General features: G+C 43.9%; 1 protein-coding gene across 1 annotated transcript in view; it reads right to left on the reverse strand.

Moving 5' to 3' along the window:
• The window catches only part of DRC1 (dynein regulatory complex subunit 1), a 45,714-nt gene extending 20,191 nt beyond the window's left edge, over nt 1–25,523 (reverse strand). The window contains exons 1-7 of the mRNA XM_060168848.1: nt 25,372–25,523; nt 15,538–15,622; nt 10,517–10,629; nt 7,321–7,504; nt 6,611–6,748; nt 5,513–5,599; nt 4,793–4,915 (exon numbers count right to left, since the gene is read on the reverse strand). Coding sequence (XP_060024831.1) covers nt 4,793–4,915; nt 5,513–5,599; nt 6,611–6,748; nt 7,321–7,504; nt 10,517–10,629; nt 15,538–15,622; nt 25,372–25,523 — 882 coding nt within the window. The remainder of the gene's footprint in view (nt 1–4,792; nt 4,916–5,512; nt 5,600–6,610; nt 6,749–7,320; nt 7,505–10,516; nt 10,630–15,537; nt 15,623–25,371) is intronic.
• Between the last annotated feature and the right edge of the window lie 954 nt (nt 25,524–26,477).

Consider the following 26,477-nt stretch of genomic DNA (forward strand, 5'->3'; position numbering starts at 1 on the left):
GGAAAAAAATATCACTGGCATCACTTTTTTTGTTGGTCTTGTGAAACCACCACCAATATTTCACCTAGCTGAACACAGTTTACAAAACTCTGAACAAAAGTAACTAGGCCATGTCTTTTTCTTCGTGACCTGAAGGAACTTATAGCACCACACTCTAACCGACTGAGCTAACCGGCCGCTCGATGTGGCCTGAAAGACTTTAAATCTGAGCTGATTTTATAGACGAATATATATATATAATAATTATAATCCGTCACCTGACTCTTTTAATTTACAGTGTTCTGCTTGTACACGCAGTTGAATTGTATTCGCCAATTTTATTTCCTCTTGTTGAAAACATTTGCCCCTGCTCTTTGCTAATGCTCTTAGGGAACTGACGCCTGGAGGAACGAGCGATGCAGCATACATACAGATCACACATCAGCCCTCCCTTCACCTCCGCTCTGTCCCAAGACCACCACAGGGTGCTTCACATTCGTGATGCCACTTAGGAGTGGCTGGCAGTGCTGTTGATGAATTTACAGAACTAATCAAGGTCTCCTGCCTCTTGCAGTTCCGCGTCTACAGCAGGCAATTACATGAATTCTGTTACTCATTATTCGTTTGCAACACCTTCTGCTTGTGATAATTTTAGTACCGGTGACTCTATTGTTAATTATCACAGGTTTTAGTCTCAATATATAGCTGTCCTTGATTGTCATACATTGAGTATAGTTTCATATTGAAAAATTGTAATCTGAAGCAAGAGAGTGGCATGGACATATGTACACTACCAAATGTAAAATAGATTGCTGGGGGGAGCAGCTGCATCACACAGGGAGATCAGCTCGGTGCTTTGTGACCTCCTAGAGGGGTGGGATAGGGAGGGTGGGAGGGAGGGAGACGCAAGAGGGAGGCGATATGGGGATGTATGTATATGTATAGCTGATTCACTTTGTTATACAGCAGAAACTAACACACCATTGTAAAGCAATTATACTCCAATAAAGATGTTAAATGAAATAAAGTGTAGATATTTTTAATACCAAAAAAATTGTAATCGATCTTGTTAAATGCTTGTGCTTATTATTCAATTATCCAAAGGAGTTTTGCAAAGTTGTACTCCGTGTTCCCAAGACTAACGGCAAAACGTCATGGTTAGTTTGGGGGAATAATTTATAAAGATTACAATCTAACCCGCCACAAAAATCCTTCAATGTTGCACGTACTCCAGGTGTTGATCGCACCTCCCTTTTCCCCTCTTTTTCCTGGGGCAGTAGGAGCAAGGAAGCTGCTTTCTGGAGCCGTCTCCTACCCTGGGCTGACACCTCCGGTTGCCAATACCGCCCCAGCAGAATGGAAATTTAGAACAGCCTTTCTCTCTGGCCTTCTCAGATGATTCTAAAGACCCCACTGAGCCTCTTTATCACCGATCTCAACCCTGTGGGGATGGGAGGGAACCCCTGGATTCCATTTGGAACTGCAGACTCTCCATCCCACACTCTTGCTTACCCTTTTCTTCCCTGTTGCTCACTCTTTTATACTATTTACACTATTTATGTAGCTTGCTTTCTCGCTCAAAAGATTGTAAATTCCTTAAGGACAGAAATTGTATCTTATTTATTTTTATGCTTTGCACCCTGTAAGTTCACAATACTTGTTAAATAAATAACTTGTATTTAACTTTTTGTGATGAATATTCTGGTATTAAAGTTGAACTAAACCATTTCACAATTTTAAATGAGGAGGTAAGGCCTAAAAATAAAAACCATTTGCTTCCTGCATCAAAAACTAAGTGTTTCTAGCAGTTTTATTTTGGGGTGGTGGGCAGCAGTGGTAAAATCTTCATTCATTGCTAGTGTGACCTTGCTAGCAGTAAGCACTTGAAAAGTGCATCTTCTTATTTTTACTTCTTATGCTTCACCTATCAAACCATATCTATGTGTATTGGATCCTTTGTATTTTTGTGGTTTGCAAAAATTTTAGTTCCATATTTTAGAACTGACACAGTGCTATGAATTAGTGTTAGGAATTAAGCTGCGTGCCGTTATCTTTTTGACAAAAATCGACACTATTTAACTTTACTATCTAGTGAATACAGCTCAGAGGCACTATGATAAAGTTCAGTCTAGTGAAATATTCCACATATTGCAATACGGGTAATCCCTGATTTGATTACCTTTTCCCAGCTAAAGTGTGGAGTGTGGTACAGTGTACTCAACTCTAACACAGGAAGGAACTGTTACACAGAGGAACTGCACACACTTTCCCACTCTGAGAATCTCCATCTGCCTGCCTCCTGCATACCCACACTCCACTGTTAGTCCCTCCAGACAGAGGGAGCCAGGAAAGCCAGGTCTCCCAGGCTACCTGCCTCTCTGCCGCTCACCTCCCTAGTCTCACCCCCTAACCTCTATAATCTCCCCATGTCCCAGAATTTTTTGGCTTCGTTCAAGCATTTGAACATTGGATTAAGAACATGAGTTTCCATTCCTACAGCTCAATAGCAAACAAATACTCAGTTAGAAAATGGGCAAAGGACCTGAAGAGCCATTTCTCCAAAGAAGATATGCAGATGGCCAACAGGCACATGAAAAGATGCTCATGACTAATCATCAGGGAAATGCAAATCAAAACCACAATGAGATATCATCTCACACCTATTAGCATGGCTGTTTATCAAAAAACAAAGGACGGCAAGTGTTGGCAAGGATGTGGAGAAAAGAGAATCCTTCCGTGCTGCTGGTGGGAATGCAAATTGGTGCAGCCGCTAAGGAAACAATATGGAGGTTCCTCAAAAAATTAAAAATAGAACTACCATTTGATCCAGTAATCCCACTTCTGGGTATATACCCAAAAAAATTGATCTCGAAGAGCTATCTGCACTCCCACATTCACTGTAGCATTATTCCCAATAGCCAAGGTATAGAAACAACCTAAATGTCCAATGAAGGACTAATGGATTTTTAAAAAGTGGTATATATACAGTGGCATATTATTCAGCCTTTAAAAGAAAAAGGAAATCCTGCCATTTGTAGCAACATAAATGGACATGCAGGACGTTATGTTAAGTGAAATAAGCCAGACACAGAAAGACAAATATTGCATGATCTCACTTACATGTAGGATCTAAAATAATCAAACTCCTAGAAGCAGAGAGTAGAATTTGCTAGGAGGGACTGCCAGGGGCTGGAGGAGGGGAAGATGAGGAGGTACTGGTCAAAGGGTGCAAAGTTTCAGTTATGTAAGATGAATACATTCTGGAAATGTACAACAGAGGGCTTATGGTTAACAATACTGTACTGTATATTTAAAAATTTGCTAAGAGGGTAGCTCTTATATTAAAGGTCTTTAGCACAAAAGGAAAAACAAAACAAAAGAACAACAAAAAAGAACATGAGTTTCCATTATTCCACTGTTTGAGGCCAACAGTATGTACTTTTGTCATATAAATGATCGTAGAATCAAGATAACTTGAGAAAGCTTAACAATAGCCATTTTCATTAAAAGTGTAATGTGTACAGCCCGCAGAAGCAGTGCGGCTTTCTTACAGACTTCTACTGTCCTTTGTCTAACGCTCAGCTCCGTGACATTAATATAAGAAAGGCTCAAGAAAATTCTCAACTGGAAAAATATTTGTAATCTAATAGGGTTTGGGGGCGGAGGTTGCTTTTGTTCAGGCCTTGTCTTGTGGCTTTCGGGATCCTAGTTCCTGACCAGGGACTGCACCCAAGGCCATGGCAGTGAGAGCGCCGAGTCCTAACCACTGGACAGCCAGGGAATTCGCTAACAGGGTTTTTTAATTTAACCTCGTTATATAAAGCTACAAGAGGAGTTAAGACCTGAAATTCTACCAAAGGCTGTGTGGAATAGCTTTAATCTAACACGTTTTTCTAGAGAAAGACTGAAATGAATAGAACATGAACATGCTTGAATATTAAGACACAATTACATTACATCATCTAAATATAATTAGGGATTTTTTTTTTTTTTAACTGATGTTGAAATACAGAATCCTAGGTTTGGAAAGAACTTTAGAAACCAGAAAAATCTAACCTCCTTCCCACGGCAGGAATCCTTCTTCTACACTGAAGACAGACATAGTCATTCAGTCTGTGAATACTTTATGAGATAAGGGACTCTTTGTTTTGTGGGCTGACCCTTTTCTGTATTAGACAGTTCTAAGTCTGAGGAGGTTCTTTCTGATGGTGAGTCAGAACCTGCCTTACTGCTACGTTCAACCATCAGTCAGGGGGCTGTTTGGCATGTTGGGAAGGATACAGGCTACTGAGACACACAGAACTGGGTTTCAATCCAGGGCTTACCACTTACCAGATAAGCAGCCTTGTCTCTGAGCCTCAGTTTCCTCGTGTATAAAATGCCATTAGTGATTTCTCCCCTTCACGTGACTGTGAGGGTTAGAGATACTGTGTATTAAGTGTCTGGGATACGGTAGACACCCATTGGGCGGTGGCTGTCCTAGCACTGGCCGTGTGACACAGCTAGCTACCTGACCCTAGGGCCATTTTCCCTTCACCCCGCGAAAATACACAATTCTCTCAACGGTCCCTCACGTGCCATGGTTTCCAGACCCCTTCAGCATCTTGGCAGTTTTCCACTGGTTTATTAAAGAAAGCATTCCTCCACGTGTATCCTGTACATGGGCTCCTTCAAAGACGATCATTTAAAAGAGAGCAGATAACAAGTAGGTACTGGTTGAACGGACTAGCTCTAGAATATCATGGGTGGTTGCTAAGGAAGAGACATTCACAGGTGCTCTCCGCCTGCTGAGCCGCCCAGACGCAAGTCACACCTGCACGTCCTGCTCCAGCTTGATCTTGATCGTGTTGTACTCTTCGCAGTCCCAGATCCTCTGTTTGTTGAGCTGCTTCTCGTGGTCCTCCACTTTCTTGATGCGGTTCATAAGATACTCCAGCTGCAGGCACAGGGAGAAAAGGGGAAGGGCAGGTCCCGTCCCTGTTCCGACTGTGGAGGGAGTGTGTCTGCCCTCAGAACCCCTGTGCCCCAAGGCTTTGAACTCCCAGGTTATGGCTTGTATTGCCTAATGGGGTTCTACTCCAGAAACTCTAAGAGGAAGGCAGACCCTGCAGTCAGACATTTGTATATTTAAAAAAAAAAAAAAATACCCAGTGGATCTTGGTCATATTATTTCTTTGTTCTTTACGTCTCTGAAATAAAGCGAAAACCCCACACCCTTTAAAATGTGTCTTAAAACATCATCGTGGGCGGCAAATAGCCATGGTTGGGGGAGATACCCAGGAAATAAAGTAGAGAGTGGAGGACTGTGGAAACCACAGCGGGCTGCACGGGTGGTACTGACCACCACCACGAGAGGGCGCCATCCGCAGTCCCCGCTGGTTAACTAACTGGCAGGTGCAGTCAGGGATGTTGGCCACGGCACTCCTCCCCAAGGTCCAAAAAGGCTAGCAAATTCAGCCCCAAGAGGAGTCACCCCAGACCCCATGGACCACCCTTGACACCCCTGCCCCTCCCCCATCGGCCGCCCCTTGACCTCTTTGGCACCGTGAGCCTGCAGGGCCTGCTCCCATTTCTTCTTATTGCTGGTCAGCAGCTCCTGTCGCTCCACCTCAAATGCTTTCTGCGACCCAGAAGGAAAAGGGCTCTTGTGTCTGTTTTAATTAGGCAGGTCCCACAGCATCAAAGAAATCTCAGACAACAGCACCAGTGCCACATTGCCACCCACCCACAAAGTCAAATCGACTTGCCAAGTTTCATGCAACCAAAAGACTGTGGAATGTGTTGCGTGGAAAGTGTTACGAAATCTATGCTTCACGCAGACTGTGAGAGGAAACGTGCCAGCTGCCCTGTGTCGACTGGATAAGCGAGGCAGGAAGCCAGCGCCTTGCAGTCACAGGGCCAACCCCGCCATGTCTTCAGCCAGGACTCGGGTTCGAGCATTGCTATGGCTGGGCTTCCCATGAAGCAAAGGCAGCATGGAGCTCACAGAACAGGGGATGGGGTAGACTCAGGAATGCAGAAATGAGTCTGTAATAATCCAAAGAGACAGGTCCCCACCTCTGGGCTCTCTTCCATTTTGGAAAGGTCTTTCTCGATCTCAATCCTTAATATTTCATGCGAATCCAGAATATTGGATCCTGGATCCTGTTTGGCACGCCCCTTTCCTCTCCCTCCATCCCTCCATCCCTGACTGTCATAAACACATCAAATAGATGGCTCACAAATGCCTGTTGCTTCTGGAGCACTAATCTCCCTCCTCCACGCCTCTTACCCCTCTTTTATTTTCTTTCCGAGTGCTTATCACACCTGTCAACTTATATACTTAGTAATTTATCTCTATTGTCTAGCTGTCTCCTGCTAGAATACAGGCTTCATCCAGGACTTTTTCCGTGATTGTATCTCCAGCCCCTGGCACAGTGCTTGCCATTTAGTACACTTGCATATTTGTTGGAGGAGTGAATGTATCAATAAGTAAGTGAATGAAACGCTAGAGTAGAGACAGCAATGAGAGGACCAAGACATCTGGGGCCCCTCCCTGGGTGGTTAGGCCACAGGCAGCCACCTCCCAGGGGACTCCTCCCAGGGGTCTCCCAGAGGCAGAGGGCAGCTCTCTCGCATGCCATCACCTCACCTCGATGTATTGGAGCTCCTGGCGAAAGGTTTTCATCACATTTTTCACCTGTTCTTCCATCCTCTCCAGGAGCAGGCAGATGTCACCCGACTGTTTCTTCAAATCCTTCACGTACTGATCATGCTTTGTTTCTAACTCCTAGAGAAGAGCACGTCAAAGGTTGGTCATCAACTGAGACAGAAGCCAGAAGTTGCCAGCCACGCCTCACCCCCGGGGCGGTGGCGGGGGGCGGGGGGGACTTCTCCCATCAGCATCACGCACTAGGAATTATAACTGCACAACGGGAAGGTGCTCGGGAGAGGCTGGGGTGTCTGGAGGCCATGGGCTCAGCTCGGGGCAAAGTCTCAACGAGCAGCACAGGATCAGACCCCTCAATGACTACTTGCTGCAAATCTCCCTGCAGCCTCCCAGAAAGCCCAGGGTGCTCCAGCTAAGCAATGAATAATATCCTGTGACAAGCCATAATGGAAAAGAACATGAAAGAGAATGTATATATATGTATAAGTGAGTCACTTTGCTGTACAGCAGTAAATAACACAACATTGTAATTCAACCATACTTCAATAAAAAATAAATTTAAAAAAAGTGTATTGCCTGAGCTATATCGCATTCTGGGTAACGAAGTAAAGCCTCGGCCTTTCTCCATTCAGGAGAAGCTAACATCCCCCAGCTCCATCCCCGGCAGCCAGGACCGAGGGCCAGGCTCTTGCCTGCTGTAACTCGCTGATCAGCTTGTTCTTATCTTCTACCAGTCCAGCGCAGTGCACCTGCTGGGCGTTGAGCATTTCCCACAGCTCCTGGGGGATCCTCTTCTGTTTGCCCTCCTCCCACTTCATGGCGATCTCATCAAATTTGTCCTGACTGGTCTTGACCTCATTCTCCAGCTTTTCAAGTCTGCAAATACAAACAGCCCAGCTCCTGAGGCTGCCTTCCAAGAAAGCAGTCTGGTTCTCTAGGGTCTGTAAAACAGGCCCAGGTACCCAGCTCTGCCTGAAAACCAAACCGGGCTCTGAGAAATCTTCTTTTAGTTTAATGCTTGACTCCAAGTAACTGAGACCAAATAAACAAAGTGACACATAACAAAAACGGATCAACGTTAAGGCTGTACACACACACACACGCACACACACAGAGATCAAGAGTCAATTTGTCACATACTTCTAAGATGGTGACACACAGCAGTTAGCCACTTGGTCACAAGTCCCATAGCTTGTGTTCAAATACTGATTTTGCTACTTGGCTCTCAACTTTAGAGAAATTGCTTAACTTCTGCAGGCCCCATTTTTCTCATCTGTAGAATAGAGAGGATGAAAGGATCAACTGTTGACAAAAAATGCACAACGTGAGAGTTGCGAGTTAAGTTTTATTTGGGGCAAAATGAGGACCGCAGCCCGGAAGACAGAGTTTCAGATAACTCTGAGAAATTGCTCCTGGGAGGCGCTGGGAGGAGCCTGGATAAATAGGAGTTTTGCAGGCAGTTGGGAACGTCAAAAGATTATTGTTAAAGGAAACCAGATATCTCAAGTTAAGCAATTTAGCGCTTTTCTATGTATGGGAAGATGCAAGAGCCTGGGCTCACTCAAATCATTCCTTTGATTTGCATCTCAGCTATCTGGGGCCAGCATCACGACACATCCTGAGTTTCCTCAGGGCTCACTGCAGGGAGTGGCTGCAGTCTGATGGCTGCTAGATGACAGGTATTCTTTTCAACCCTGAGTCTCCTCAGGGCTCACTGGCTCACGCTGGAGGGCTGCAATCGTTGATGACTGTGACATCCTTTGTTTATTAATATGGCAGGAACTATTCCATTTATAAATATTCCATTCCATTTATAAATATTCCACTTATCACTACCTTCCTATGGCTGTTGTCAGGATTAAATAAAATTATTCCCAGCACAGTAGTCACTTAACAAATGGCACTCATTATTTTTTACTATTGACATGACCTCAACTGTCTGGCCATTCCTCTCCCAAATTACCAATAAATGACCAGTGGAACATACAAAAAGGAAAACTCCACCGTTAGTAATGGAAAATAGAGATGATCTCCCAGAATTCCAGAAATTCCAAAGAAACCATGTGATGGAGAACACTGAGGACGGGGCTGGATAGAAAGAGGTATTAGGGCTGAGATGTGAGGCCCCTTCTGAGAACAGGGGCCAGGACATATGCCTGTGACCCTCTCCCAAATTTAACAGACTGTCCTTCTATGAGACTGTCTCCAAACGAGGGTTCAAACTCCCTTAAGGACAAGAATCACAACATAATTATCTTATGATCCCCTTCTCCTTCCCACCTTCCAAGCTAGGGTACATAGTACATCTTATAATTCAATTAACTTTTTTTTTCTAAAAAATGAGAAACAGCTGTTAGATTATCTTTCCAGAACCCACATTAATCTTGTAACTCTGCCACTAGCGACCTTCCTTTTTCCTCAGAGGACCTTCCATTTTTCCTCAAGAGAAGCCTAACTCCTCAACGGGACCCTCAGGGACTTTCTGCAGCTGTCCCCGCCAATTCAGTCCCTGGTATAAGCCATGACAGGCAGTGGGAAGTTTCAAGAATAAATTATATCTTGGTGACACTGGCAAAGTTGCTGGTGGGGAGAACGACTTATGTTAAACAACTGAAAATATTGTTGTTAAAATTGTACTGTGTTAAAATTATATTGTGGGGACTTCTCTGATGGTGCAGTGGTTAAGAATCCACCTGCCAATGCAGGGGACACGGGTTCGAGCCCTGGTCCGGGAAGATCCCACATGCTGTGGAGCAACTAAGCCCATGCACCACAATTACTGAGCCCTCATGCCACAACTACTGAAGCCCATGCGCCTAGAGCCCGCGCTTCACGACAAGAGAAGCCACCTCAGTGAGAAGCCTGTGCACGGCAACAAAGACCCAAGGCAGCCAAAAATACATAAATAAAAATCAATCAATCAAGAAAAAATTGTACTGTGTATGTACCTACTGAGATGAGCAAAACGGCCCCGTGGGCTGTTCTTGTAATTGGACTATAGGTAGGAGATTAATTAAAGAACAAGCCAAAGGAAGAGATTACATGAGAACCTCTGTTCCTGCTGCTATCGTCTTCTGTGGGCAAACAAAACTTAGAAGCTGACTCCTAAGCAGCTTACGCCTGCCTCCATCGGGCAAGCTGACCGCCCACAGCCTGCCTGCCTGCCAAGGCCTGGAGCTGAGGGTCGGCCGTGGGACCCCATCGTCCCTCTGACCCTCTGTCCTTCTAGGCACGGAGTCTTTACCATCTTTAACACGCTGTTACATTTGTACGTAGTGCTTATGGGTCTGGTTGTTATGATTAATTTAAATCCAGAACAGCCTAATGTACCTGCTCAGCCTCGTCTCTTTTCTTCCACCACCCCCCATCCATCCCTCACTCTCATGCCATTCCCAAACATCATGCAATCTCACGCCTCTGCCCAAGTTGCTCCTAAAATGCCCATTCCTTGACTCCAACTCCTTCATCCCTTATCGCCCAACTCAAATATCACTTTGCCTGGAACGTTTTCTCTAATCGCTCCAGAGAGAATTAAAGGCCTCCTCATATGTGTTTCCAGGACTCTTATACATACCTTTAACACAAATCATGGTTGGGCGTTTGCACATCTGGCTCTACTAGACTGTGTACGTCAAGAGCAGAGGCCATGTCCACTCCTCTTTGTAGCCAAAGGGCTTGTACACATTAAGAAGGTAATACTTAGGAGGAGGGAAGCAACGAGGGAGGGAGGGAGGGAAGGAAAGAAAGAGGGAGGGAGGATTCGTAAGGGGCAAGAAGTGGGTTCTACTAGATAGGTTTGACAAAGATAGGGAGAATTTGAGGACCCAGAGAGGAGATACTTCACTGCAGAGCCGGGGCGGGGGGCGGGGGGGCAGTCCTCACCCTCACCTCTGACGCTTTATCTCCTCTTCCTCGACTCTCCTGTGGACCTCCCTGATATCTGCAGCTACCTGGATATTTGTCACCAACTCGGTGCCACAGAGCAGCAGCTTAGCCAACTTCTGAAAACCAAGAAGAATGTATAAAGTTAGAAACATTTGCACAACTGTCTGTAGGTGTTCAATCCAACCAAGCAGGAATTAAAAGCTGCCTTAAGGGACTTCCCTGGTGGTCCAGTGGTAAAGAATCTGCCTTCCAATGCTGGGGACGTGGGTTCGATCCCTGATCGGGGAACTGAGATCCCACGTGCGGCGGAGAAACTAAGCCCGTGTGCCTCAACTAGAGAGCCCGTGTGCTGCAAACTACAGAGCCCATGCGCTCTGGAGCCCGCGCCACAGCTAGAGAGAGAAAACCCACACGCCACAACTAGAGAGAAGCCCACATGCCGCAACTAAGACCCGACACAGGCAAAAATAAATAAATTAAAAAATAAAAATAAAAAATAAATATTAAAAAAAAATTTACCTTAAGACTTTAAAGCGTAGCCTCTACTTAGCAACCTGTTTCCACCAGGACACTTGTGATGTGATGTTACAGCTTACAATTTAATAGCACTCTGCAATTCTGGAGGTACTTTAGTTTATTCTCGTTAAAGGAGGGACCAGCCTATCAGTACGCGGGCATCCGCTCTGGGTACATCTCAACACTTTCCCCAGCAGGCTTCCAAGTGACTGACACTGCCAGGGTCCTTTCTAAGAAGCTCAGCTGGGGATGTGAGACACATAATAATAATTGTCCTCCAATGTCCATTTCCCCCTTTTCTTTTAATAACAGAACACCCAAATTTTAGCTAGGCATTTGACCTCCCAAAATAGATACATCTCCCAACCTCCCTTGCAGCTAGATTGCAATCTGACCAATAACACATGAGCAGAAGTGTATGTGCCACTTCTGAATTGTGCCTTGAAGGGGAAAGGTGTGCCCTCTGCTGCCCCCTTTTTCTCTGTCTCCCAGGCTGGCATGTGATGCTAAAGTATGACGTGGTGAAGCAGACGAAGGCAACCTAAGCAAGGGTGGAAGGAGGTGAGGTTCTCAGCCTCAAAGAAAGCCCCATATCAGCCCTGGACTATTTCTGCTCTGAACTGTTTATTACGTGAACCAGAGAAATAAGCTTCTACCTTGTTTAAGCTAACGTTACGTGGAACCTCTTGCTATAGGTGTTCTAATACAGGAGAGAATTGTAGCCGACTGCACTGACCCCTCCCTCAAAGGCCCAGGAATTTTGCTACTGGTACCCCCCTTCTAAATTCCTCTTGGTAAATTTCACATGCAGTACCTTCCCTCCTGAACTTTTGGTGATGTCATGATTTCAAGATGATAAATCCTCTCAAAAAAAGTTCAAGTACCCTTAGGTTATGCCTGAGTTTTTCCAAGTCTGTTTTGGAATTTACAAATTTTTCGACTCTCGAATCATTTCTGAACTAGGAACTTATAAATATCTCTGCTCCAGGGATTCACTGAAATGAATACAGAACTGAACCTCCACCCAGCTATCCAGGGTACTCCAGGCCTTTTTTAAACAGCTGCAGCCTTATCACTTGTGCCAAACAGTCTTACATGCATAAGGAAGCAATGGCTTTCCTGTAGTTTAGAGCAATTTTCTATTTTCTACTCAGACAATGCGAACATCAGAAATTTCTGAATCAAGTATTTAAGTCTCAAAGTAAAACAGAAAATGTTACCATCAGATTGACACACCCCTAACATTTTTGAGACCCAGGATGAGAGTTTAAGTGAAGGTCCACATACCATATATCTAAATATTTAAAAATACAATTCAGTGTAATAAACCACTAAATATGTTCTATCCACCTACCTTGGCACCTTCATAACAATTTATAAGTCCTAGTTTGAATTCAGACTACCTATCAGAGTTCCTTTCAGAACTTGGTGGCTAGGGGAGAGCCAGTCTCTGGCCACCAGCCTGGAGCCCACCCCATTCTCTTCACACTCCTAGTCCTTCAGATGCAGGCATGTGAATTTCCCAGACCATACATGCGAGCTCCATCTAAACCCCTGGTCATCCCTGAGGCCTTGTCTGCCCTGAGCAGGACAGACCCTGGGAAGAGGCCCATGCAGGCCTTGAAAGTGGGTTCAGAACCATTTGGGCAGGGAATCTGGAGTTCTGTGACACTCAGAGAGTGATCTAATGGGGGCACTTGGGCTCTGAGTAGACTTGAGGCAAGTCCACTTGAGGGGGTGCATCCAGAGGAGGGCCAGAACAAGACACAGGACCCTCCTCATTACCACTTTTATTCAATGGGCTAGAGGGCCTATCTAGAGCAATAAGGCAAGAAAAAAACTTTTAAGGTATCAAAATTGAACGGAAAAAGATAAAACTGTCATTTTCAGATGATTATATATGTAAAAAGAAACAAAAACAAAAAGAACCTACAGGTAAACTATTAGAATTAATAAATGAATTTGACCAGGTTGCTGGATATCAGATCAATATATAAAACCCAATTGTGGAAAAAAAAAAAAAAATGTGGGCTTCCCTGGTGGCACAGTGGTTGAGAGTCCACCTGCCAATGAAGGGGACACGGGTTCGTGCCCCGGTCCGGGAAGATCCCACATGCCGCAGAGCGGCTGGGCCCGTGAGCCATGGCCACTGAGCCTGCGCATCCAGAGCCTGTGCTCCGCAACGGGAGAGGCCACAACAGTGAGAGGCCCGCGTACCGCAAAAGAAAAAAAAAAAACAAACCAATTGTACTTTTACATAATCAACAATGAACAATTATAACTTCAAGAAGTATAGGGACTTCCCTGGTGGTGCAGTGGTTAAGAATCTGCCTGCCAACACAGGGACACGGGTTCAATCCCTGGTCCGGGAAGATCCCACATGCCATGGAGCAACTAAGCCCATGCGCCACAACTACTGAGCCCTCGTGCCACAATTACTGAAGCCTGCACTCCCTAGGGCCTGTAGTCCACAACAAGAGAAGCCACCGCAATGAGAAGCCCAGGCACCACAACGAAGAGTAGCCCCCGCTCGCTGCAACTAGAGAAAGCCCGCACGCATCAGTGAAGACCTAGTGCAGCCAAAAATAAATAATAATTAAAAAAAGAAAATGTATAAAACATTGCTGAGTGAAATTAAAGAATACTTAAATAAAAGGAGGGATAATTTATCCTCACAGATTATAAATCTCTATATTGGTAAGATATTAATTTTTTCCCAAATTGATCTATAGATTCAATCCGATCTCAATTAAAACCCCAGCTGCTTTTTTTTGGTGGAAATTGAGAAGCAAATTCTAAAATTTATATGGAAATGCAAAGGGTCAAGAACAGCCAAGACCATCTTGAAGAACCACAAAGTTGGAGGACTTACCCCACCAGATATCAAGGCCTGTCGTGCAGCTACAGTAATTAAAATAGTGTGGAACTGGCATAAAGACAATTGACCAATGGAACAGAATAGAGAATCTAGAAACAAACAAGTAGGCTCACCTGATTTGCAACAAGGGTGCATTGCAATGCAGAGGGGAAAGGATGATCTTCTCTCTAAATGGTGCTGGGTTAATTAAAGGTCCATTTAGAAAACAATGAACCTTGAGCCCCACTTTGACACCACACACAAAAATGGATTCCAGATCCGTTTTGGTCTAAGATTATAGACCCAAATGTAAACAGTAAAACGATGAGGCTTCTAGAAGAAAACTTTAAAAAGTTGGAGTAGACCAAGATTAAACAGGAAACAAGAAGAACTATCATTTAAAAAAACGATTGATAAGGTGCAGGACAGGGGCCCCTCCTGCGCAGGTCTTAGGACAGACCTGGTTGTTAATACCTTGATATTGAGAAAGGTAGCATTTTCTTTATACATTTCTCTTCAATGGCAACACTCTTCGTGATTTAAGTCCTAAGCGAAAGGAACCTGGGAAAGCTACTGATGAAAACAACGTTATCTCTCTGGTTTTACACTCAATTTTACACTCTAAAATTGAAAATATACTGAACAGTATATCAGTATTTCCAGGATGATAGCAGTATCTACTACAACAGTATTTTCAAGATTATATATAATACCCTTTTTATTCTACACAGAAACACTCAGAGATCACCAACCTTTAGATGAAGTACCCTAAGTATAAAGGGGTGATCTGGATCAAGAACCCATAATAGTTCAAAGTTCTTTCCACTACAATAAAATATTTTATCCTTGATCCAGTACAGCACAGGTTGTCAATTATTGCTAGATACCTCTATGCTCTATAATAATATTTCAGTAATTTGAATATTTTTTTCTCCCAGTAAATACACTTCAATTTCTGCTAGCAGTGATCTCTCTTCTCCACTTTTGTAAATCCCATTTAACTTTTCTAAGACCCAGCTCAAACCCCACTTTCTCCGTGGAACCTTCCCTGACCAGGCCGTCTGGATGAGCTCTTTCCCATATCTCAACGCCCACGGTGTCACTGTGCATGCAATTAATTAAGTAAACGCGGCAGTGTACCAGTTCCGGCGCGCTGCTTTGAACTACCGTTTATCGCTCCTGCGCCTCTCGCTCCAAGTCCTTTATTCATGTCTCAGGAGCCCTTGTCATCGCCACGGGAGAGCGATCAAAGACTTCCTTTTAGAGTTTATTGGGCACAAGCTCTGCCCTACTCCACAGCTACACCAAGAGGCCCTCGCTCTCCTAGAACTTACAGTTCCACTGGGGACACTGCACGCATACACATCTTCGAAAAGTCATACAAGGCAGAAAAGTATCTAAAATGAAACGGATGGTACAGACGGGAAGTCAAAGGGTTCAACCTGCGCCGCGGAGGAATTAGTGGAAGAGTTGGGAAGTGAGATGGTCTTGAAGTCTGCGAGGAGAGGGGAAAGGGGGAGGGGAGAGGACAGGAGGGAAAAAGAAGGGAGGAGCGGGGCTTGGCACTGTAGCCCACCAAAGGCACAGCACAGGAAGAGCAAAGCCCCAGTCCTACAGGACAGTCGCGACCCAGTAACTCCCCAGTTCTTACCAGTCTGCTTTCTTCTTTCTGTTTGTAGCTCTTGCTTTGATCTTCTTCCCTCTCCTTCCCGTCTAAATGTTCTCCAAGAGCTTCCCTGTGATGGAAAAAAGTAGAGAAACTGAAGTTACTTTTAGTACTTAGAGTCTATATTTTAAAATTTCATAGTACATCACAGTATATACAAAAATATATTCTATATGGATAAAAATTTGAATACTAAAAAAACACAATCGTAAAAACACTAGAATTAAATACAGGAGAGAACCTCTATTAGAGTAAGATCAAAGTTAGAAAAACAAAAAAGAGTGAATGGTTTTACTTCCTAAAATTTAAACATTTTAGGAGTTCCCTGGTGGTCCAATGGTTAGGGCTCAGCCCTTTCACTGCCTTGGGCTGGGGTTCAATCCCTGGTGGGGGAACTAAGATCCCACAAGCCACGTGTCATGGCCAAAAAAAATTAAACATTTTATCCTTGAAAGTCAAGGGATAAACTGGTAAAAGATATTTGACAAACTTCTGCTCTAAAATAGAATGGGATCCTTCAAATCCATACAGAAAAGACAAAATACCATTAACACAACATTGTAAATCAGCTATACTTAAATTTTTTAAAGTTAAATTAATTTTTTTAAAAGACAAAATACCAAATAGGAAAATTGGCAAAGGATGTGAACAAGCAGTTTACAGAAGAAATACAAATGGCAAATAGACATTTGAAGATATGTTCAACTTCACATATAACCAGAAAAATGAAATTGAAAACCCTGTGAGGTATCCTCATTCTCCTATCAAGAGAAAAGATTTAAAAGTTGATAGTATCTGGTGGGGCAGAGGGTGTGAGTGACCATTGATTCATACTCCATGGGTGGGAATGTGAAGGGTCACAACCCATTCAAAAGGCAATTTGGCAAGACTTTTCCAAATCTTACACGGGCCTCCCGTCTGACTGAACCTTTATGAACTTTCCACAGAAAGTTTTCACAAGTTCAAAAAGAAATATGCACAAGAATGATTACTGCAGCACTCTCTCTACTAGCAGGAATGTGGAAACATTCTACATACATGTTAACAGTTGCCTGTTTAAATAACTTGTGAGGCAACAATACAAGAAAATATATTGTAGCCTATTAAAAAAAAATGATGTGCTATCTAGCAGCACAGAAAGATGTCCACAATATGTAAGTAAAAAGAGCCAGCTGTAGAACAATATGTAAAGTATAATATAGATTTTCTTCTTAAACTAGGCTTATACACATATGCACAGGAAAAATCTTGGAAGGATTTATGACCAACAGATGACAGGAATTATTTAAGGAAAGAGAACTTTACTGAGGACTTATAGTTTCTACATTTTTCCATTGCATGAATTTTATAAATAGCGCATATGTGTGTATGTGTTAATCAGAAAATAAGACCAAAGATGACGGGGGAAAGATAAGGTTCCAGATTCTGGGCTTCTTTGGGGGAGGTATGGGGGAATGACCCCACCAAGACCCACCCCACTTACATGGTGGAGGTCCACTGTCTCCTCTGGCGCACAGAGGCCATGAGGATTCCCAGTTCTGCCTTAAGAAAAATGAAACCATCATCTTATGACTTCAACCATGGTGAAAGAAGCAGATGCCTTTCTTGACTCTTCATTCTTTCTTGACTTTTTCTCTCCCTGACTTCCACCTCCCTTCCCTTTGTTCAAAGGTCAGCACAGCCCTACATCGTGCTACACCATTTCTGAGAGCTGGAATTGAGTTAGCACCCCTCACCCCACTCCCAATCCAGCTGAAACTCTTTTTCCTCGTCATTTCATTCACTTCCATACCCTTATTGAACCTACTCATTGCCCTTACCGAGAAAACGATTTGTTTCATTCTACTCAGGGCTTCAGATATTGCCAGGCTCATGGTGTTCTCATTACCATCCAAAACACACTCATTCACCTGACTTTCTACTTTGACCACCAATTAATTACCACCTCTGTCTAAATAATCCTTCCAACTACTTCCTGGAGCAAAGACCTGTGCTTCAGAAAGAAAAATAACTATGCTACACATTCTTATCATCTAGTTTCAGCCGTAATCCCATTGCTGCCTTGTACTTGTCATTTCTGACTGCCTAGCACCACACTGTCCAGTATGATAGCCACTAACCACATGTGGCTGTTGAGCGCTTGAAATGATCTAAACTGAAATGTGCTATGAGTGTAAAATATGGACTAGATGGATTCTGAAGACTTTCAATAAAAAAAATGCAAAATATCTCAATATGATTTATACTGATTACATGTTAAAATAATATTTTTATATAGTGAGTTCAACAAGATAAATTACAAAATTTAATTTCACCTGTTCTATTTTTTTAATGTGGATGCTAATTTACGTATTGTGTTTCTCTTGGTCGGTGCTGACCTATCGTATTCCCTAACGTTGCCATCCCAGGCTTCTCTCTCCTCAGGTTTGAGCTGGATCCCTCTTTTGGGAAACTGCTTCCCCACCACTGCCACCCATATGGGCTCAGTGGGAGCTGCCATCTTGAATAACCATACCTCCAGGCAAGTCATAGTCCCTTTTCAGGACTTAAAAAATTGAACCGTAATTGATTGTTCGGCTGGGTTTAGAGCTCCAGGTTGAAAACCGTTTTCTTTAGAACTTTGAGGGCATTGCTCATTGTCTTCTGGTGTCCACTGTTGCTATTTACGAAACCAGACGTCACCCTGTCTCGTAATCCTTTCTTTGTATGTGAGAGTCGTCATTACTGTTGTCATCGCTGTTCACTCTGGAAGCTCGCAGGACGCTTCTTTCGGGTCTTGGTGTTCTGAACATGCTCAGTGGTGTGCCTGGGGTGGGTCTACTTTCATTCATTCTGCTGTCAGGTGGCCCCTTTCAACCAGGGAACTCAGGATCTTCAGTTCTGAGAAATGTTCTTGAATTCTTTCAGTGATCATTTCCACCCTTCTGTTTACTCTCTCTTTCTGGATCTAGAAAGCAGATACTAGATCTCCTGGACTAGTCCTCTAATTTTTTTTTTTTTTTTTTTTTTTTTTTTTTGCGGTACGCAGGCCTCTCACTGTTGTGGCCTCTCCCGTTGCGGAGCACAGGCTCCGGACGCGCAGGCTCAGAGGCCATGGCTCACGGGCCCAGCCGCTCCGCGGCACGTGGGATCTTCCCAGACCGGGGCACGAACCTGTGTCCCCTGCATCGGCTGGTGGACTCTCAACCATTGCGCCACCAGGGAAGCCCTAGTCCTCTAATTTTTAAAAAATCTTTTTCTCTACTAGTTTCTATCTTTTTTCCTTTTCGTTCTATCTCCCAGGCAATTCCATTACCTTTACTTCCCAACCCTTCTACTGTTTCCCATTTCGACCTTATTTTTAATTTCCAAGAGCTCTGTTTTGATCTCTAGATTATTTTAGTAGCATCCTATTCTTGTTTCATGTTTGCAATTATCTTTTCTTTTTTCTCTGAGGATCCTTTTTTTAAAAACTTTTATTTATTTTTGCCTGCGTTGGGTCTTCATTGTGGTGTGTGGGCTTCTCATTGCGGTGGCTTCTCTTGTTGCGGAGCACAGGCTCTAGGTGCGCGGTCTTCAGTAGTCGTGGTGCATGGGCTCTAGAGCACAGGCTCAGTAGTTGTGGCGCACAGGCTTAGTTGCTCCACGGCATGTGGGATCTTCCTGGACCAGGGATCGAACCCGTGTCTACTGCATTAACAGGAAGATTCTTTTTTTATTTTTAACATCTTTATTGGAGTATAATTGCTTTACATTGTTGTGTTAGTTTCTGCTGTATAACAAAGTGAATCAGCTATACATATACATATATCTCCATATCCCCTTCCTCTTGCGTCTCCCTCCCACCCTCCCTGTCCCACCCCTCTAAGTGGTCACAAAGCACCGAGCTGATCTCCCTGTGCTATGCAGCTGCTTCCCACTAGCTATCTATTTCACATTTGGTAGTGTATATATGTCCATGCCACTCTCTCACTTTGTCCCAGCTTACCCTTCCCCCTCCCCATATCCTCAAGTCCATTATCTACACCAGCGTCTTTATTCCTGTCCTGCCTCTAGGTTCTTCAGAACCTTTTTTTTTTTTTTTTTAGATTCCATATATATGTGTTAGCATACAGTACTTGTTTTTCTCTTTCTGACTTACTTCACTCTGTATGACAGACTCTAGGTCCATCTACCTCACTACAAATAACTCAATTTCATTTCTTTTTATAACTCAATATGCCATTGTATCTATGTGCCACATCTTCTTTATCCATTCATCTGTCGATGGACACTTAGATTGCTTCCATGTCCTGGCTATTGTAAATTGAGCTGCAATGAACATGGTACATGACTCTTTTTGAATTATGGTTTTCTCAGGGTATATGCCCAGTAGTGGGATTGCTGGGTCGTGTGGTAGTTCTATTTTTAGTTTTTTAAGGAACCTCCATACTGTTCTCCATAGTGGTTGTATCAATTTACATTCCCACCAACGGTGCAAGAAGGTTCCCCGTTCTCCACACCATTTATTTCTCCAGCATTTATTGTTTGTAGATTTTTTGATGATGGCCATTCTGACTGGTGTGAGGTGATACCTCATTGTAGTTGTGATTTGCATTTCTCTGATTAGCGATGTTGAGCATTCTTTCATGTGTTTGTTGGCGATCTGCATATCTTCTTCTGAGGATTAATGACAGTCATTTTTTCCTTTTTTCTCTCTTTTCTTTTTTATTTTTTGGCCGTGCTGCACAGCATGCGAGATCTTAGTTCCCCAACCAGGGATCGAACCCTGCATTGGAAGCATGGAGTCTTAACCACTGGACTGCCACAGAAGTCCCTGTCTTTCTTTTTTAATTGAAGTAAAATTGGTATATAACATTATCTAAGTTTCAAGTGTACTTAAAGACAGTGTTTTCATTGTGTTTTGTTGTTTTCTTCCTACATGGTCTCAATTTCCTCTAAGTTGCTTTTTTCTGTTTATTCATTTTGGTGTCTACCTTTCACATTAAACACTTTCTTCAGACGTCTCGAAATCCTTGGCTACCTTTCCATGCTAAGGCGAAAAAGCTTATGAAAGTGCTGAGTGCAAGGGTGTGGTATAACAGTTGTGAACTTCAGTGCAGGACAATCTACCTGAACCATTTCCCGGGCAAACCTGATTTCAGTGTCTTCAAGTCCCTCCTTCTGGGCTGGTCAGATTCTGCAGAGGGATTTCTCCAGTCTCCTGCCTGCAAGGGGCAGGTCCTGCCAGCATTCGAGGAACGGGGAGGGGGAGGCGCTCAGCTCCAGTGTGCATGTGCCCGTGGAATCCCCTTGCTTTTAGTACCATGTCCTTTCCTCCTCTCTGCCCAGCATCCCCCAAACCATGCATCCTCCATTTTACTTTCGCCAAACCTCCGGTCAACTGTGCAAAGTGGGAGAAAGGTTCTTGACATCTATTAATTTTCCAATCAATTCTCCTTATTTTAGTTCCTTCTTCCCCCCTATCCGGGTACACCTGATGCTGCCTTTTGGAGATTTATTGCAGAGGAAATGAAGGGGGCTCTCAGCTTTCCTCACTACTAGTCTATATTTCCATACTCTTCAATCTGCTAAGCCATTTACCATCTGTCTATATACGTCCCAGCTTCCAAAATGTTGTTGCTATTGAGTCCCCCTGTTTTGCTTGACTTTGTGGGTTTATATCGTTTTTACTTAATCCCTTTAAATCTCATTTTTGATAGAGATCCTAGGTAAATGCATGTGTTCTATCCACCATCTTGACTCAGAAGTGACATCTCTCAGGAATTTGAAATGTCAATTGAAAAACTAGAGATTGAGAGTTTTGGGTGCTTTAGCCATTAATCTTATTCTTTAACTTCATATGACATTTAATTCTGTTAACAGCTTCCCCTCTAAAACTACAACTCAATGACCCACCGAGATCTAGGCAGTTAGGGCAGTGGGCACCATAGGCAATCAGGGAGCCCAAGGCTAATTTTAAAACAACACAACTGACTAAAGTCAGTCTTTTATTATCACCCTGTGCCAGCAACAAAACAATTCATAAAACACTTTTTTCTGAAAAATCTTTTGTTAATCTAAGTTCCAAAAAATTGCTGCAGTACTGTTGATTTTTAAATCTTTTTTTTTTTAATTTTTGTGGGTTTTTAAATTTTTTAAATTTATTTTTGGCTGCTTTGGGTCTTAGTGGCTGCACTTGGGCTTTCTCTAGTTTCGGCAAGCAGTGGCTTCTCTTGTTGCAGGACACAGGATTTAGGAGTGCGGCCTTCAGTAGTTGTGGCATGTGGGCTCAGTAGTTGCAGCACGTGGGCTCTAGAGCACAGGCCCAGTAGTTGTGGCTTAGTTGCTCTGCCGCATGTGGGATCTTCGCGGACCAGGGATTGAACCCGTGTCCCCTGCATTGGCAGGCGGATTCTTAACCACTGTGCCACCAGGGAAATCCCTACTATTGTTTTTTAATAATATATATGTAAGCGTCAATATAGCACCTTTCTATTTCTCATCCTTGAAGGAGGAAGTTAATTTGTAGAACTTGAAATTATACAGTTGGTCTCTGACACACAGACTCAGCTACGCATAGGACTTAAAAAATTGTGTTTTGAGAGCACATTTGAAATGGTTCAGAACTGTCCCAGCTCACTTCAGCGCAGGGCACGTCCACAACCCCCCAGGTACTATATATCCCAGCAGATTAGGGATTTGACATAAACAACACTAGCCCAGTTATTAGAAACATGAAGAAACTGAACCTGAGTTACTTCTATTCTGTCATTCTATACACAACTCATTCTCTAAGTCTTGCGAATTCACTCCTTTGGGAACATTTCTTCATATGCTTTTTTCTTCCTTTTTTTTCCCCAAACACATGTAATTTTTCTTTTGGCCACGCTGTGGGATCTTAGTTCCCCAACCAGGGATCGAACCCAGGCCCTCGGCAGTGAAAGCACAAAGTCCTAACCACTAGACCACCAGGGAATTCCCTACATGTAATTTAAAAGTATTCATTGGGACTTCCCTGGTGGCGCAGTGGTTAAGAATCCACCTGCCAATGCGGGGACACGGGTTCGATCCCTGGTCCAGGAAGATCCCACATGCCATGGAGCAACTAAGCCCGTGTGCCACAACTACTGAGCCTGCACTCTAGAGCCCATGAGCCACAACTACTGAAGGCCCCGTGCCTAGAGCCCGAGCTCTGCAGCAAGAGAAGTCACCACAATGAGAAGGCTGCGCGCAGCAACAAAGACCCAACGCAGCCAAAAATAATTTTTAAAAACATATATAAAAGTATTCATCCATTACTTCTTTCTCATTTTGTATTGTAAATTTTATTTTTATTTTTTAAAAATTACCGGCATGGTAATATAACAAATTTCAATAAAAGAAAATGTTCATTGTCTGCTTTTCTTTTCAGGCTATTGTTATTATCTGTGTTTTAGAAATTACCTGCTCCAGGCGTCAAATTCATTAGGTACGCTACTGCACCTCACTTATTTGTTTTTCTACCAGCCTCAACTGGCCATTCTATCTTATTCTCCTTGTCAGCGTTTCCTCTTCCATCAACTTCTAAATGCTGGGCTTTCTTAAGACTTAGCCATGAACACTTTTCTCATCCCTTTTTAATCCTCTTTCCCAGTGTAATTTAATTCATTCCTATGGTTTAAAATACAATCATAATGTTGCTGACTCTTCGCACTGGTCCCTCTAATCCAGATCTCTTCTGAGTTAAGACCCATACCCAACTGCCTAGTGGACATCTCAATTTTAATGTCTTACAAAATTTGACTTCCCTTAATATGGACAAAACCAAACCTTTGATTTTCAACTCCTGCCTTACTGCCCCCATCACTGTCTTTACCGTCTCAATAAAAGGTACTGCCATCTATCTACCCAGCTGTTCAAGCCATTCTAGCTTTTCCCCTGTGTTTCATCAGCATGTCCAATCAATCAGTAAATCCAGTCAATTTCAATTCCAAAATATGTCTGGAGTGTATCTGCTTTATCTCCAAACCACTGCCACTAACTAGTTCAGACCAACTGCATCTCTCACCTGGACAAATACAACTGCTTCCTAACTGGACTCCTTACTTTCACTTCTGGCTCCTCCAAACCATTCCCCAAAGAGCAACCAGAGTGATCTTAACATACTTAGAAATTTGAGAAATTCTCACACTAGGTCCTTGGCCTGTGGGTAAGAGCTATCACCATGTGGAAGGTCAAATGGACACTCCGAAACTTCACCCGAGTGCATGAAAAAGCAGTATTGTCAACTGGGGGAGATGGTGGGGATTAGTGTCACCCTTAGGGATCTCAAGGATTTGCGAGTGGTGGTGCCTATCAAATCTCCATTTAATTCACTGGTCTGGTCCTGCAAAAACTGGATGGATCCAAGATAATAACTGTCAATTACCGCAAGCTCAACCAAGCAGCAGTCCTGATCACAGCTGACATGCAGGTCGGGTGTCTTTGCTACAGCAGGTTACTGTGGCCTTAGGGACATGGAATGTAGCCACTGATTGGGCCAAATGCATTATTTTCTACCTCAATTAGGAAAAAGGATCAGGAAGTTCACATTTACGTGGAACAGATAATGTATACTCACATAGGCCTCTCACTCACAGAGCCATGTTAACTCTCCTGATCTGTCAAAATATAGTCTGAATAGATCAGGACCATCTGAATATCCCACAGAACATCACATTGATCTATACATCAGGGTTGGCAAACATTGGCCTATGGGTCAAATCTGACCCACCTGTTTTTGTATGGCTCACAAGTGAAGAATGATTTTTACATTTTCAAATTTTTTTTTTTTAAGATCAAGATGAATAGGCAGAGCGCAGAGGATTTTTAGGGCACTGAAACTATTCTGTACAATACGGTAATGGTGGAAACATGTCATTATATATCTATCAAGATCCATCAGTTGTAGCAGATGTACCACTCTGGTGGGGAAGGTTGATAGTGGAGGAGGTTATACATGTGTAGGGCTAGGGGGTATATGGGAAATCTCTGTACTTTCCACTCAATTTTTCTGTGAACCTAAAACTTCTCTAAAGTATGAAATTTATTAATTTAGAAAAAAAGATCTAAATATGAGGGATATTTTGTGACACATGAACATTATATGAAATTCAGATTTCAGTGTTCTTTAGTAAAGTTTTATTGGAACCCAGCCACATCACTTTAGGGCCCTTGTGTCCAAAGGCCAGCAGACAAGAAGAGAAGCACCATCTTGGCAGGGCAGCTGACCGTGACCAGCAGGACAGGTATAAGTGCTGTCACACTGAGAGGGTGTTCAGGGGGTCACGCAGGTTCACCTTTGTACCCCCTTAAGATAAGGCCACTCCGTCTGTGCATGGACAGGTGCGGCAACCCCGGCCTGAGAACGGTGTGGTTATCAGTCTCAGAGCCTGCAGGAAAAGGGTGTCACACACCCAGATAAGCCACTGAGACCAGAAGAAGTGACAGCCGAGGTCCACTCCATAACTACTTGTGGAAGGAAGGCAGGCTGGGAGGAAGGAGGAAAGAAAGACCTCGGCGGGCAGGTCATGGAGCCCGCCTCTTCAGGGTATGGCCCACAGTGCCTGGCGCAGCAGGCTCTCCATGAACATGCTGGAGGGATTATGATTTCCGTCTTTGACTTTACTAGTGTGTTCAATGTTTTAATATCCCATGCTTTGTTTGAAACTTCTGGTAGAAATGTTTTCTATCTTATCAAGAAACAAGGCCGGCTCACACGTAGGGCACGCCGCCCCCTCACCGCAGGGGCTCCGGCCCGGAGAAGCCACCCCCTCATCCCCGCACCGCGTCACCGCACCCTGGGCGCTCCTTGGCGGGACCCGCCCAAACCCAGCTCACCGCCTCCGAGCTTCCAGGCGCGCCGCGATGCGGAGGCGCCGGGCCTGGATCCGCTCCTGAGGGTTATCAGAATGTATCGAGGGCCCGACAATCGGAGTGGCTAAATGCTCCTTCTCCTCCTCCAGGACCCTCAGGGATCCCGGCGGATTCATGGCAGGTGCCTCCCGCCCCCAGGCAGCTAGCTCTGCCTAGACCACCGCCGGACTACCGCCTTGCTGCTAACAACAAGCCGTTGCTAACAACAAGCCGTTGCTAACAACAAGCCGTTGCTAACAACAAACCGTTGCCAGGGAAAAAGTCATCTAATCCGCAGCTGGCGTGGTTGCGCGCGCACTCCCTCAGGCTCTGCCCACTGGTGTTCCGAAAGCTATATCCCAGCTTGGGGCTTTATTCCTTTCTCCTGCAATTCGGGTAATCCCCACGAAGGCCCGGGGGTATTAACGGAGGCTGGAAGATTTAAGAGCTGCACCAAGTTGTGATTCGTCACTTACTGACCCTGATGATTGATTCTTCATTCATCAAATATTCCTCAAAATCACATTCATCAAATATAATCAAGTGCCTACTCTATGCCAATCACTGTGCTAGCGCTGAGGATACAAGCGTTGTCCTTTCCTCATGGAGCGGGTAGAATAGTACGATCGCTCGGAAAGTTTGAACTAAAGTATACTGTATCCATCTACTCGTCGTCCATTCATTTTTGAGCTCCCATTGATACTTTGTGCATTCGGCCCCTATGTTCTCTAGAATATATCCATCAAGGAATTGTCTTCTGTAGCGGTTTTCAGTAGGGCTGAAACCTAGGACAATCCCACCATCACCACTCGCAATCACAAACTTAGGAAAAGGGGAGCAGAGGAAAATGGTACGGAAGGCAGGGGTTGGGGGGAGTGAAAGTTAAGTGCACAGAAGCACAATTAAACTTTTCAGGAGTCCCTTAAGAGGCACCATTTTGTGTGTGTGTGTCGCATTGCCAACGAAAAATTCATAGTGCTCTGAGAATTAACATCCTTTCGAAAACAAGCTGGATAACATTTGGCAGAATCTTATCCCACTGGCCTGAGGTTAACTCGGGAAAGGGCACTGGAGTAGTAAGAAAATGCAGG

This window comes from Lagenorhynchus albirostris, chromosome 13, assembly GCF_949774975.1.
Source record: "Lagenorhynchus albirostris chromosome 13, mLagAlb1.1, whole genome shotgun sequence".
Taxonomy (NCBI): Eukaryota; Metazoa; Chordata; class Mammalia; order Artiodactyla; family Delphinidae; genus Lagenorhynchus; species Lagenorhynchus albirostris.